Source organism: Akebia trifoliata, chromosome 9, assembly GCF_017979445.1.
Source record: "Akebia trifoliata isolate Shusen 1 chromosome 9, ASM1797944v1, whole genome shotgun sequence".
Taxonomy (NCBI): domain Eukaryota; kingdom Viridiplantae; phylum Streptophyta; class Magnoliopsida; order Ranunculales; family Lardizabalaceae; genus Akebia; species Akebia trifoliata.
In genome coordinates, this window is record NC_141383.1 from 1,194,300 (window position 1) to 1,209,377 (window position 15,078).

A 15,078-nucleotide genomic window follows, 5' to 3' on the forward strand; every position below is an offset into this window, starting at 1 on the left:
CCTGCGTACCAACCACCTTAACCATCAAACACAAGGGAGAAGAGGAAACCTTATTGGTTGAAGATAGTGCTACACACCCACACATACCCAAAAAACAAAGAATAGTACCCAAAAAAAGATGTTCTAAAGAACTTGAAACTTCTTAAAAAATTAAAAATGGGTCATCACCTTCATCTTTAGCATGGTTTTAGAAGATTGTAGGTTTGAGGGGATTTGTAATGTAAAATTTACATAACAAATATAAAATCTATATACTTTAGTTTGGCTTTCTATTCAACCAATATAAACAATATATTACATCATCGATGCATCAACTGTTTCTCACAATTTGAAGTGATCTATCAAAGATTTCCCATCCAACTCTTTTGAAAAGAGCTTTCTCATAAACTCTGTCAATGTGAACTGTTGGTAAAGGGATGGTTTCTCTGGTGATATTAGATCTGGTATTGGTCCATAGAGATCCTCTCTCTTGCTGGGGTTGAAGAAAATGGCGATTGAGATTCGTGGCTCCTGGAAAGGATTGGCCAGCACCCGATGCTCCACGCTCTTGTATTCGTCATTAGACATAATCTGAAAGACAACATAGAAGAACAATATCAGAAAGAATTTGAAATCAAATGACGTTGTTCGAAAAGCTTCTCTAGTGGAAATAACAGATAAATAGTACTGTTAGAACTCAATCCCTTGGAGATCAGAGCAAAGTATGGGTAGTGGTGGTGGAAAAGCAAAGGCGGGATCATGGAAGCATAATGTTCAAAAACATCTTTGGAAGTGGAGCACCTTCAAAAAAATTACTTATTAATTCAATGTCTGCCATACACCAACTTTCCTTTCCGGTTCTGACCATATTCAAATGTTAACTTGGTTGTCATTTGTATCCCTATACTTATTTGCCTATAAAAGAGAGCTCTATGATTTTCTCTCTCTCTCTCTCTCTCTCTCTCAAACAGAGTCTCCTCATTTTCCTTTGTCTTCTTCCCCTTTGACTCGTGAAACGACCTTCCTATCAGTTTAGGCAGGTTGTCAAAACCACCTCACCCTCATCCTCCATGCAATCAAGCAAAAAAGACTAATCCGCATTTCCACCTAAAACATTCGGCGACTCCACTAGGGAGGTGGTTCACACGATCGAGGCGAAGAAATGACAATGGAAGAGCAGCAAACATCCAAAATAGGCCGTTGTAACACAACACTCCACCAGTTCAAGCAAAAAAAAAAAAAAAAGGAGAATGACAAAATACCAGTCTCTATGGTTGCATCCTTGTCTACCAATTGCACCAACAAACATCATGAACGAGGCTTGTTGACGAAAAGGTTGTTGGATCGAACAAACCCAATCAGCTACACAACTAGCAACATTTATTCTTATACAGGTCATCTACTTTTTGTCCATTGTTATTTTTTTTTAAAGGGCTCTAAGCGTTGGTTTTCACCGTTATGAGTCATTAGTGGTGCATTGGTATTGGGGCTTGGTTTAAAATGAACTGCTAATCTTCCTTGTCTTCTTCAAATTTTCTACTATTTGGGATGGAGATTTCGCCCTCTTCTTTTCCTTTTGCCCTTTCCTTGAGTGTCAAACTGGACTTGCCAAATGGGCTCAAATCCACGAAAGAAAACCCATGCTTTCAAGCATGCTCCAACTAGATCAATCCACATTAAACCATGTTAGAATGTTACACAGATCATTGATACTCATCCTGTTTTCTCTCTACCTTTCTTTGAAAGGTGTTTACCATGCTTTGACTAATGTTTTTATTTATTTATTTACGGAATTATAAGAAAATATACCTTTGCGTGGCATGTGTCTTGTGCAGAGCACTCCTGCCAAAACCCTAAAGTTGTCCTTACATTAGCTATTAATAAATATAGCACGTATAGTTGTTGTACATATCCCTAAGATTTATCTCAACCGTTGGATTTCAAGCTTACATGGCCTGGACATGATTTTCTCTTTTGATAGGTAAAGATAATGTCATTAATAAAAAACGTAGGTCGAGGGGAATAGCCAAAAGAAAGAAATACAAACCTATCAAACGGTGAGTAAGCCATCGAAAAAGAAGGAAAAAGATTACCTCATATCTACACTACAAACCCTCTCCCAACTAACTAAGAAATCTTCAAAGAAAATACCCCTAAACTCTTTAAGCCTTTTGCACAAAAAAACAAAAAAAACAAAGCAATGACCTCCAAAACCACGTCTTGCACAACCTTTCCTTCATTCTCAAACACACGTTGATTCCTCTCCTTCCAAATCGACTAACATATTACGAAAGGAACTAAATCCCAAAGAGTCTATTTTGCCTTGGTGAAATGCCTCCCCCTACAAGCCAACTCTCCACAAAATCCTTCACCGAGTTCGGCAAACACCCTCACCAACCTAAATAATTGAAGAAAATGGTTCCAAACCTTGCAAATATAGCAACAATGTAAAAGAGTAAATGAATTACCATCTCCCCATCTAATTTGCAAAGGCAACAAAAATTTGTTAAGTAGAACCCTTTCTTTCTCAAGATATTGATCGTCGACAATCTTACAAGCGTAGCAAGCCACATAAACACCGAAAAACTTGAGGGGGCGCTCGTCCTCCAAACCGTGGTACAAGGGAAGCTCGAATCAGTAACTTGAGCCCCAATTAAGTATAAAGACCGCATAGTGATATTACCATCCTAAACCCATCTATCCTCCGTATTAAGATCAATCAACGACACATGTACACACTTAGTAAATCTCGCCACATTCTCCAACTCCCAATCATTGAAAGGACATCTGAACCCAAAGCCCCAACTACCCCCCTCAACATCTCTATAAATAAAAGAAGAAACCGCTTCTCCTTTTTTCAAGGAAAACTCATACAACTCTAAGAAAAGAAGATTCAAGGGCCGATCTCCACACCACCAATATTCCCAAAATCTCAATTGATCGTTCTTCCCCGCTTTAAATTTTACTTTCTAACGGTACAACAGAAGTCTCCTCAAAATACCTTTCCACACTCCACACCCATACGTTCTTTTTGCGGCACCACTTTCCCAACCACTGTTTTGAACCCCGAACTTATCCCTTATTACCCTCCTCCACAAACTTCCACACTCATTTGCAAACCTCCATAGCCACTTTCCTAAGAGAGCCGAGTTCATTATGCTAAAATTTGTTATGCCTAAACCTCCATTTCTCTTGAGCAAGCACACTTTTTTCCAACTCACAAGATGCAACTTCCTTCCATCATCTTTGTCATGCCAGAAGAAATCCTTGCACAATCTGTCGAGTTTAATTTCCACGTTTTTCGATAAGGAGAAGAGAGGGACAGTAGTTTGGGATTGCCAATAATGAGCTTTTGATCGAAGTCAACTTGCCACCTTTTGAAAGGAACCTCATTTTTACAAAGGCTCAACTTCTACCCAATCTTCTCAAGAACCCAATCTTCCCATAATTACTACCTCACTTAATTGTTGTATAACCCACTTGTCCCCCATGACTCTTATATATTAATAGTTGCTGCCTTACCTACCACCAATTGGTTTTGAGGTAAATGAGCAGTTATCAATCACAATTGATATGAATTGGATGACATGGAGGAGAGAAAGGGATGCTCTAATACCATGTTAACCAACCAACTACTCCAAAAGACCGATCTTTTGGAGAGGGAGACAACTATGAATATAAGAGGGTCACGTGTCAAACTAGGGCACGATACGTGAGCATGTGACACCTGGGAGCAGAAGCGGATAACACAACACTCCCCCTCACCTATAAGAGTAGAAAATTCCTTCGAATAGACTTGAACCCTACCTATACAAACCTAGCTCTTTGGTACCACGTTGCAAACCATTCTACCTAAAACCAATTGATGTTAGGGAAGACAACAACTATTAATATATGAGGGTCATGGAGGACAAGTGGGGTATACCACAATATAGAGTAGAGGAAAACTAACATTCAACATCGAGATACTAGTCTAAGGCCTAATTTGAATGACAATATCAGATTTAGGACGTTTGTGGAGTGGTTTATGATGGGTTTCAATCCCTAGTACAACATGTGTAAAAGTCCAAGATGCATGTTAATGGCATAAGCTTGTTGTCTAAATTGAAGCACTTTTTAGGTGAGTTTTGGAACCTTATAAGACTGTCTCAAACATTAGTCTAGGCACGTTCAAAATGCATAGGGATGTTGGTTTAGCATGCACTTTGGGAACGTTTAAGGTATGTGGTTCAGAAGGCTTTAAGGCATATTGAGGCGCCAATGCAACAATGTTTTCAAATGTGGTCCGAAATGGCATAGGTCCAAGGCCTAAGTTAATGGTGTGAGTTGTAGGTATAGATTTAAGGCATTGGGATCAAGCAAAAAGAGTGTATTACACAAGGCAATTAAGACGTGAGTTGCACATGGTTCAAGTGTGGGATGAAGAATAAGCAAACTTGTGGGTTTTGACATCTTCTTGTGTTTCAACTGGTGTTTTCATATGGCATTTCAAGCATCTAATTTAGTTGTTTCAAGCGTGATTTAGATGCCAGTTTGATCAAGGGTTTCTAGCACAAGTATACTGGATGGTTTGGGTTAGAGGCGAGGGTAGCATGGGCCTAAGGCATCTTAGACATGGCACTAACACTCATATATGAAATATCCTTTTTAGAGTAGTGTGACAAAGCCAGAAAAAGATAAACAATACAACGAAAAGAAGCTTTTGCAAGAGTTCATATATATAGGGTGGGGATCCGTAGACTCTTGGAAAATGAACTCAATATCTTCACTAGCAATTTGCTAGTGGTGTTTGTGGACTTTTATAATGAAGACTTTCTTGATTTTAGGAAAATTGCACTTTTGTGGATCTCATTCTTAAAAAATCGGGTATGGTGGAAATTTCTAACTTGAGACCAATTAGCTTGGTGAGTTCGGTTTATAAGATAATTTTTAAAGTGCTAGCCGTGAGAATAAGAAAGGTGATTTCAAGCATCATTAGCGAAACTCAAGAAGCTTTTGTGCAAGAGAAAAATTCTCGACAGGGTGCTTATTGCTAACGAATGCATAAATTATAGAAGGAAGTTGAAGGCTCCTGGTCTAGTTTGTAAAGTTGATCCCCAAAAGGCCTACGATCACATGAATTGGAATTTCCTTAAATACTTGATGAGAAGGATGGATTTTGGAAATAGATGGGTTATATGGATTCTGAAGTGTATCTTTGTTGAGTGTTAGTTTTCCTCCATTCTCAATTATGACATACCCCATTTGTCCCCTATGACCCTCATATATTAATAGTTGTTGTATTCCCTAACACCAATTGGTTTTGAGGTAAATGATCAGTTATCATAGTATCAAAGCTTTGTTTCATATTGATCATGGGTTCAAATCTTTCCACCCTTATGGGTAAGTGGGAGTGTTGAGTGTCAGTTTTCCTCCACTCTCAATTGTGGCATACCCCATTTGTCCCCTATGACCCTCATATATTAATAGTTGTTGCATTCCCTAACATTAATTGATTTTAGATAGAATAATTTTTAATAACTAATCATTTTCCCCAAAACCAATTGGTGTTAAGGAAGACAGTAATTATTAATATATGAGGGTCATGAGGGACAAACAGGGTATGCCACAATTGAGAGTGGAGGAAAACTAACACTCAAAACTCCTCACCCATAAGGGTGGAAAGATTTGAACTCATAACCAATATGAACTAAAACTCTGATACCATGATAACTTTGAGGGACCAACTCAAAACCAATTGGCAATGAGTGGAGAGGCCCAAGAGCTTATAAGGAGAGAGACAAGGCAATGAGTGTCTGATGTGGGACTAAACTCAACACTCTAACCACCATAGAACGTCACCTAAAACACGTCAAGTAAATGTTTGGGAACAATACCCAAAGTCACCTTTTAAACCCACTAAAATCAACCAACACCTCAAACTAACGTCTAGGGCACACCTTCCACTAAAAACCTTACTAAAATGGTGCTCGAAATGCATTTTTAAATACTACCGAACCCCCCACCTAAAATGTACTTGACCCATGCCATAGAGCCAGACCTGAGTGTTGGCATAATAAACCTAAGGGAAAATTATGAAAAAAATCCTTAAAAGAAAATTATTTAACAAAAATAATCTAATTTTTGAAAACTTATAAAAAGGATAAAAATCCGACCATTAAAGGGCTGATTTCTTCTCTCTCTCTCTTCACTTCTCTCTCTCGAATATTTAAAAAAAAAATTGAATTTTTTTAAAAAAAATCGACCATTAAAGGGCCGATTTCTTCTCTCTCTTCACTCATTTCTCTCTTGGGTATTTAAACAAAAAATCGAATTTTTTAAAAACAACCGGCCATTCAATGTCCGATTTTTTCTCTCCTCTTTCTCTCTTCATCCTCGATTTCAACAACGTAAATTTACTCGCTCATCCACTTTTTACTCAACTTCAACAACGCAAATTTATTCCCTCATCCACTTTTTACTCGATTTCAACAACGCAAATTTACTCCCTCATCCACCTTTTACTCTTCCTTTCTCTCTCTTTTCTTCTCTCAAAAAAAACGAATTTTTTTTTTACTTCTTCAACTTCTTCATTCACTAAGGTAAATCAATTTTTTTTTAATTATTTTACATCTCAAGATATTAATCTCAATATATTAAACTCAAGATCTTGATCTTATGATAAGATCAAGATCATAAGATCTTGATCTCATAATAAGATCAAGATCATAAGATCCTAATCTCAAGATCAGATGATCCTGATCTTATGATAAGATCTTGATCTTATGATAAGATCTTGATCTTATTGGGTTTGGGTATGAGTATGAGTACCAGTACCAAAATTTATGATCTCAATCTTCTTTTAGATAATTTTAGAGAGCTTCTCTGCCACACCAACTTTTGATAATCCCTCCGCAAGATGTGTGCTAATTCTTTGATGATTTATTAATGAAATAAGGCATGTGTTCGCAAAAGTTGGCGTGGCAAAAGAATCTCTCTAATTGTATTAATTGAAGTGTTAAAGAAATCGTTGTGGCGGCAAATATGAATCATTTATCTTAATGATTAATAAGGAGAAGTTTTAACAAAAGTCTTAGCGAGTATGCTATATTCGGGTTGCTAGAGATAAATAAGGATGATAGAAATAAGGTAGGTGCATTGTATTCTATGTAAACGATGCTTTTTATCACATCGTAAAGATTTAGATTAGTCAACATCAATTAATTGATTGTGTTTGTATGTTTGTGGACTTTGAAATGAAAATGGAATTTGAGTATAAATTTAATTTAGAAATTAACCTTGAAAATCTAACTAATTTGGAAAAAGAATATTAAAATTGTTTTTTTCTACAAAATTTAAATTAAAAAAAACATTTTGAAAATATGGCACAAAAAATATGTTATAGATAATTAGATATATTATTAATGTTTATATCCAAATGTAATTAGAGAAGTTAATGAAATCGATATAGAGTTAATTTTAGGTAAGGCATGTGCAAATCATGAATTGAAATGTTTGGGTCTTTATATGGAAGTTTTAAAACAGACAAAAAGAAAAGAAAGAAAGATAATCCAAGCACTCTTGTAATCATCTAATGTGGGACTAGAATTTCAAAAGCTTTCTTTAGAAAAAACAGGATACCTTTTGAACCAATTAGTGGTGTAAAAAAATTATGTTGAGATCACAACACCAAAAAAGTCAAGAGCAATAATAGAGTAGTCCTTAGAGAAGTATAGAAGTTTGAAAATATTTATGTATTACTTCATTTTCCTATCCTCCTTTGTACTCGTTATTGGGTCCACATGAATGTCATGTTTGATGATCTTATGTTAGAATAAATCTTACTATCATCACCCACAAAAAAATATTAATGCATCATTGTAATATTAACCTCACAAACAGTTGACTTTTAATAAAATAAAGAAAAAAAAAACTTCGATGATTTTAAATAATTATTTTGAATAATATTTTTATACTAAAGTTTACTGTATTGACACTGACATCCTCTTTGGAGTTGAGGGGGTAAAAGAGAAAAAATAATTTAATTTTGAGAGGTTTTATTAAGAAAGGGGAGAGAAGATAAAAGACAATAAAATTAGAAAGTAACAAATAATTTTCCCTATTAGAACTCAACACTATACAATGTTAAAAACATGCAATGGGGATTTAGTAATTTTGGCAAAACACAGTTTTTTGTAATTTCATGCACATGTAGTGTTGAGTTATAAAATTAATTGATTGTGTTAGCATGTTTGTGAACTTTGAAATGAAAATGGAATTTGAGTATAAATTTAATTTAAAAATTAATCTCAAAAATTTAATTTAGAAATTAATAATTTGGAAAAAGAATATTAAATTTTTTTTTTTCCTACAAAATTTAAATAAATAAAAAAACATTCTGAAAATATGGGTGCAAACACATTTAAGTCATATGTTATTTTTCTTTTAGGTTAATTTCCTAGGTTAGAAACTATAAAGGGTAACTAAAATATTTACAAATTCAGCATTCTTAATTTAAATGTATCACGTGACCTTAATATTAATATCTTATGATCTTGATTTATTGGAATAGATGGCAACCAATGATGAACGTATTCCTTGAGGTCCGACTACAGATGTTTTAACTGATCGGCAGGGTCATATATCAAATGATATATGGATGGGACAGGTTAGAATTTTTATTTAAAAATTAATGATGCACATTAAATGATTACAAGAGTGCTTGGATTATATTTCTTTCATTTTCTTTTTGTCTATTTTAAAACTTCCATATAACACTTCAATTCATGATTTGCACATGCCTTACCTAAAATTAGCTCTATATCGATTTCATTAACTTCTCTAATCACATTTGTATATAAACATTAATAATATATCTAATTACCTATAACATATTTTTTGTGCCATATTTTTAGAAAAACAATTTTGTAGAAAAAAATAATTTTAATATTCTTTTTCCAAATTAGTTAGATTTTCGAGATTAGTTTCTAAATTAAATTTATAATCAAATTCCATTTTCATTTCAAAGTCCACAAACATGCAAACACAATCAATTAATTGATGTTGATTAATCTAAATCTTTACAATGTGATAAAAAGCATCGTTTACATAGAATACAATACACCTACCTTATTTCTATTATCCTTATTTATCTCTAGCAACCCGAACATAGCATACTCGTTAAAACTTTTGTTAAAACTTTTCCTTATTAATCATTAAGATAAATGATTCATATTTGTTGTCACAATGATTTCTTTAACACTTCAATTAATATAATTAGAGAGATTCTATTGCCACGCCAACTTTTGTGAACACATGCCTTATTTCATTAATAAATCATCAAAGAATTAACACACATCTTGCAGTGGGATTAGCAAAAGTTGGTGTGGCAAAGAAACTCTCTAAAATTATCTAAAAGAATATTGAGATCATAAATTTTGATACTCATATCCATACCCGATAAGATCAAGATCATCTTATCATGATATCAAGATCTTGAGTTTAATATCTTTAGATCAATATCTTGAGATGTAAAATAATAATAAAAAAATTTTGATTTACCTTAGTGAGTGAAGAAGTTGAAGAAGAAGATGAAGTAAAAAAAATCGTTCTTTTGAAGAGAAGAGAGAAATGAAGAGTAAAAGATGGATGAGGAAGTAAATTTGCATTGTTGAAATCGAGTAAAAAGTGGATGAGGGAATAAATTTGCGTTGTTGAAATCGAGTAAAAAGTGGATGAGGGAGTAAATTTGCGTTGTTGAAATCAAGGAGGAAGAGATGAAGAGGAGAGAGAAAAAATCGGACATTGAATGGCCAGTTGTTTTTTAAAAATTCAAAATTTTGTTTAAATACTCAAGAGAGAGAAAAAGGAGAAAGGAGTGAAGAGAGAAGAAACCGATCCTTTAATGGTCGATTTTAAAAAAAAAATCCAATTTGAATTCATATACAAAAAGTCGAATAATATTCAAAAACTTTGGATTTCGAATTCGAATTCAGATAAATTTTGATATTCGAATTTTTTTTTAATACAGATTCGGATATTGGTGCATCTGATTCGATATCTTATATGTATTATAGATTATATTGCATGATAAAATCTCCCTCTAGAATCTCAATATCTCATTTTTAACAATTCCACATACTCAACATCTCCTCCTCTAAGGTTTACAACTAGGCCGGCCAGTTTTGTCGATCATCTTCTTTGGGCTCTGACGATCGGTCTTACAACTTTCTAAGTAAATCCTATCTCTTTCTTCCTCTCTCTCCATAGTCCTTCTCTCAAAATCTTTCATGTTCAAGATATTCACTTTTCCTTTAACCAACCTTATCTTGATCTTGAATCACCATCTTCAATTACCCTAACCTGATGTAGAAAACCATTGATTTTTAAAACCAAAATTCCATTGTTTTCTACTTCCGCAAAATCCTAGTTTCCCTTGCAGTTTGAAGGTTGAAGGAAATAGAATATTAGGGTTCAAGATCTGGTTTTGACAATAAAAGTCTAATGATTAAAGCCTTAAAAGTGTCTCGTTTTGGAAAAAAGAAGACGGTTTTTGTTACAAGTGAAGTCGGCATTTAGGTAATCTTTTATTTGTCTACAAAGCAAATTTTTAGCTCTTAATCCATCGTTTTCAAACTTTTCCTCAATTCCTAGTAAAAATCCATTGATTTTTGAACCCAAAATCCCACCATTTTCTACTTTCCAGAAACCCTATCTTGCCTGGTTTTGAGAAAAAAATCAAGGGTTTCTGTTACAAAGAAGAAGACAAAGGCATTCAAGGTCATATTATAATAGTATATCATAGAAGACCGAGTTTAAGGGGATCCCATCAATTTGAATTTTAGATTTTTTTTTTCAAATCCGATTTACTTATCAAACGAATCGAATATTCAAAAGTTAATCGAATTCAAATATTGTATTACAATATCCGTCAAACTTCAGATTCGAAATCGAATTCGAATATAGTCATATTCGATTTGAAAGATATCCATTGACAAGCCTAGGCTTGACTAAGTCACTAGGTCTCCGTTCAACGCCATGACTTAGTTGATAGGCCCCAATGCCATTACTCCATTATCATGCTCCAACACCATGACTAATAGTGGCTAGGCTCCAACACCATGATTTATGGTCACCAAGATCTAACGCCTTGACTCAATCATTAGGCACCAATGCCTTGACTCAGTCACTAAACCCCGACACCATACTTTGACTTACAGTCGCTAGGAACCAATGCCCTACTCATTTTCTACAAAATCATTAGGAGGCTTAGACTCAATTGGTTCCTTAGACTACTTGGCATCTAGGACCAATTGGTTCCTTAGACTAATTGACCAAAGGTGCCTTAAATCATTTGTTGTCCCAAACCCATTGGTGTCGTAGATCAAACTAGTGTCTTAAATTGGCATCTTAAACCGATTGGCGCCCTAAACCCAATTGACACTTCACACCAGTTGGTACCCTATACCAAGTGTTAAGCACTAGCAAACCTTTACCAACTTTCTTACTTTGGTAGGTGACCTTTTTAAGCATACCATGCTTGATAAATGATTAATTTGTGTAAATATAACAATTAAAGACACTGTTATTACTCTTCGAGTTATGCCTCATCGTTGAGGTCTTGTAAGCCACCCTTTTTTAGGCATTTACTAACCACTGAGGTCGCTTCTACCTCACTCCTTAATCTACCTAATTGTATCAACCATTATTATTTCATCAAACCACGAGATATCCTAATTGAGAAACCATAGTCAAATGATGCTATGATTTGCACCAAGGATGGCCCATCAACCTCTATGCCATGCAAGGAGCCAATGTTGATGGTGCAAAATGAGTTGCTCCAAGTGTTTGCCGCATGGATTGATCGAACGAGGCGGCAAAACCATAGTTAATGTGGGAGACAAAGAGATCATAGGTTTAGAGACCAAGAGATCATTATAACCCACATAATCGCAAATACGGCAATTGTATCTAAGAAATCCGCCACTTTATGGTTTATTACAAGAAGGCATATTCCAGTAATTCATCGCTTATTTGCCTATAAAAGAGAGCTTTAGGGCATCAAAGAGGGGGTTGGATCTTTCTTCATTTTCTCCCTTACATGGGAGTCTCTCTCTCTCTCTCTCTCTCTCTCTCTCTAAACCTCCTTGTCCTCCTTTATCTTGTTCCCCTTCGACTCGTGAAACGACCCCTTGAAAGGCTATCGTATAAGATGGGGTGTCAGATCTCCCTCACAAGTACACTTTGAAAATAGGAATTGAGCAATTTTGGTTGAATATAATTTTTTTCAAGGTCACCTTCAATACAAAATCCAATTTCCAAGATGTATTTATTGCACTTTAAGAGCACACGTTAACAAGACCCTTAATTAAAAAGGTAAGGGTATTTTTGTAAAAGTGTTTGTGACATTCGTTGAACCAACATTTATTAGATCACCTAGCACACAAGCGTGTAATTTTAGTCAAACAAATCGACGGTTCCGATACGATCAGATTTACTTACCTGAAGAATATCTCCAATGTTGATAACAAGAGCTCCCTCAACTGGTTTGACATCCACCCAATTCTCACCTTTCTTCACCTGTAACCCTCCAATTTCATTTTGAATCAGAACCGTTAAAACACCTGGATCCGAATGAGATGCAATTCCCACCGTTCGATCTGGTTCTGGACAATACGGATAACAGTGGGCCACCATCACTCTTCCTTCCAAACACGTCATCTTTTTCAACCTCTCTGTATCCAAACCTAGCCCTTCTGATAAAATCCCCATCAGAGTCTCTCCCAACCGTTGGATTTCCTGGTCCCACTCCACAATCTCTCTCCTGCAAATCTCAGGCACTTCATCAAAGTTTGATGGTGTGGGGCCCAATCGAACTGTAAGTGTGTCCCTCCAACTTGCAGCTTTGGACTTGAAGAGATCGAAATTTGTCGAGAACGATACGCCGCGTCCGATTTCACGGCTGTAGTGCTGCGATTTGATGTCCGTTGATTGATTGTTGAAAGATTTGATGGAAGAGATCAGACGGTGGAGGATTTCTAAGGGGATTCCGTGATTGGTGATTTGGAAGAAGCCACACGTGCGGGATGATTCACGGATTTGGTCGACTATGGTTGATCTACGATCAGAATCGACTCCGGAGAGATCGACAATGGAGATTTCATCGAGTATCTGATTTGTGGTGGTGATGGGCCCAGGGAGAGTTTCTGGTGGATGGATGAAGAAGCGAGGGATGGAGGTGATGCCAGAGTCAACGAGACCTTTGACTCCAATCTTAGAGTCGTCGAATTCCTTGACCTCCTTTGCTCGATCGTAATTCTCGTCCACAGTGCTTCCGATTGTCATCTGTCTCGCTCTTGTATTTGATTTCTGGCTCTCACCACCCTTTGTGAGTTAAGAACTTGAAAAACTATAACCTCAAACTAATGGCTGAGGCTCTCCATCAGACGGACGGTTGAGATGTTAGGTATTTCCAATAAAATGTATCCCTATAAAATAAAAAAAATGTACTAATTAGAGAACTGTACCGATCTTTAGGATATCTACATTCATTATATTATCTCAACCGTCAGTTTGGCTTAAAAGTTCTGGATTGAGATGATTTTGAAGGAGTCAACACATCTGCCTCATATGACTTAAAAGTTTTGGATTGGGGATTGGGCCCTCATAAAAAATCAGCCCAATCTGAAACTTCTGACCCTATTAAAAATGATTTAAGAATTCTGGACCCTCGATTTTTTTACTAAAAATTTGTATACCATTTTTTATGGACTTAAAAATTTTAGATTGAACTGATTTTTTGTGATGATGATCTCCTCACCATAGAAATCATTTACACAAAAAATCAGCTCAATCCAAAATTTTAAGTCATATGGGACAACATTGGCTGTAGAAGGTGACTCAGATATATGTATATATAAAAAGGGAACGGATCAAGGGACATATGAAAATAACATATGTAAAAATAATATAACATTAATAAATTTTCAAAATATGGGTTAGAAGTTTTGGATTTAGCTGATTTTTTGTGAGGATGATATCTATGATAGGAAGATCATCCGGAAAAAAATCAGTCCAATCTGAAACTTCTAACCCCATCATGAGGATAAATGTAAAAACAATAGTTTTTCAAAATATGGGTTAGAAGATTCCGATTAAGCTGATTTTTTGTGAGGATGGTCTTTATGATGAGAAGATTATCCTCACAAAAAACCAGCTCAATCTAAAACTTCTACGTCTATCAAAAGTGATTTACAAATTATTGGTAAAACATTGACGACTCACATTATAAATCACTTTTGATGGGGTTAGAAGTTTCAGATTGGCCTAATTTGTTTTTAGGATGATCTTTCCATCATAGAGATCATCCTTATAAAAAATCAGTTCAATCCGAAACTTCTAACCCGTATTTTGAAAAATTATTATTATTACATTGTTTTTACGTATGTCCATGATCCGTCCCCTAGATAGTAGTCATTATCACTATATTTTTTAATGTTAAAGATTATCTCAAGTGTTTAGGATATAGAGAGGGAGAAATTAATGGAAATAAAAATTATGTGTACTTGTGGCAAAGGAATTTGCCAAATATGCATTTCGAAACTTTAAGAAATCTTAAATATCCAAATGCAGTAAGCTTGATTATTTAACATGTGCTTTGATAAGACATGATTTCAAAGCATTTAAATTTATTTGTTTGTGTTTTTAAGGTTGGAAACAATAATGGATGCGGTTATTGGATTTGGGTGGATAAACTAAAGTGATATAGTTGTGGGTGTAGACCTTGTCCTATACCGACTGTAAGTTTTAATTTAATTTAAATTGAATATTACGAACTGTATTCAATTGTGTCTTTTGATGTAAATATTCTTCTAACCAAGGAAAAATCGTTGCTGTTTTTTCATGTGGGACGAGGAACCAAAGACTCATGTATCAATAGACATAAAGGAAGGAGAAGAAACGACAGAGGAGAAAATAAAAAAAATTGAAGACCTTTGTTATAATATATTGTAGATTTATGGAATAGTTTGAAAGAAAAAATGTATTTGCGACCTTTTTCAGGGGTGTGTTGGTTCGACGTTCTTTTTGTGTACTCAGATATCCTCATTTGATGTGTTTTGA

At 35.1% G+C, this 15,078-nt stretch overlaps 1 protein-coding gene across 1 annotated transcript; it reads right to left on the reverse strand.

Moving 5' to 3' along the window:
* Nucleotides 1-128: 128 nt before the first annotated feature.
* On the reverse strand, nt 129-13,360 carry LOC147393995 (1-aminocyclopropane-1-carboxylate oxidase homolog 3-like). Its single transcript, XM_086453530.1, has 2 exons — nt 12,460-13,360; nt 129-570 (listed from the first exon to the last, which is right to left on the reverse strand). Exons 1-2 carry the CDS (start codon nt 13,300-13,302, stop codon nt 322-324), a joined length of 1,092 nt encoding a protein of 363 aa, XP_086309656.1. The 5' UTR covers nt 13,303-13,360; the 3' UTR covers nt 129-321.
* Between the last annotated feature and the right edge of the window lie 1,718 nt (nt 13,361-15,078).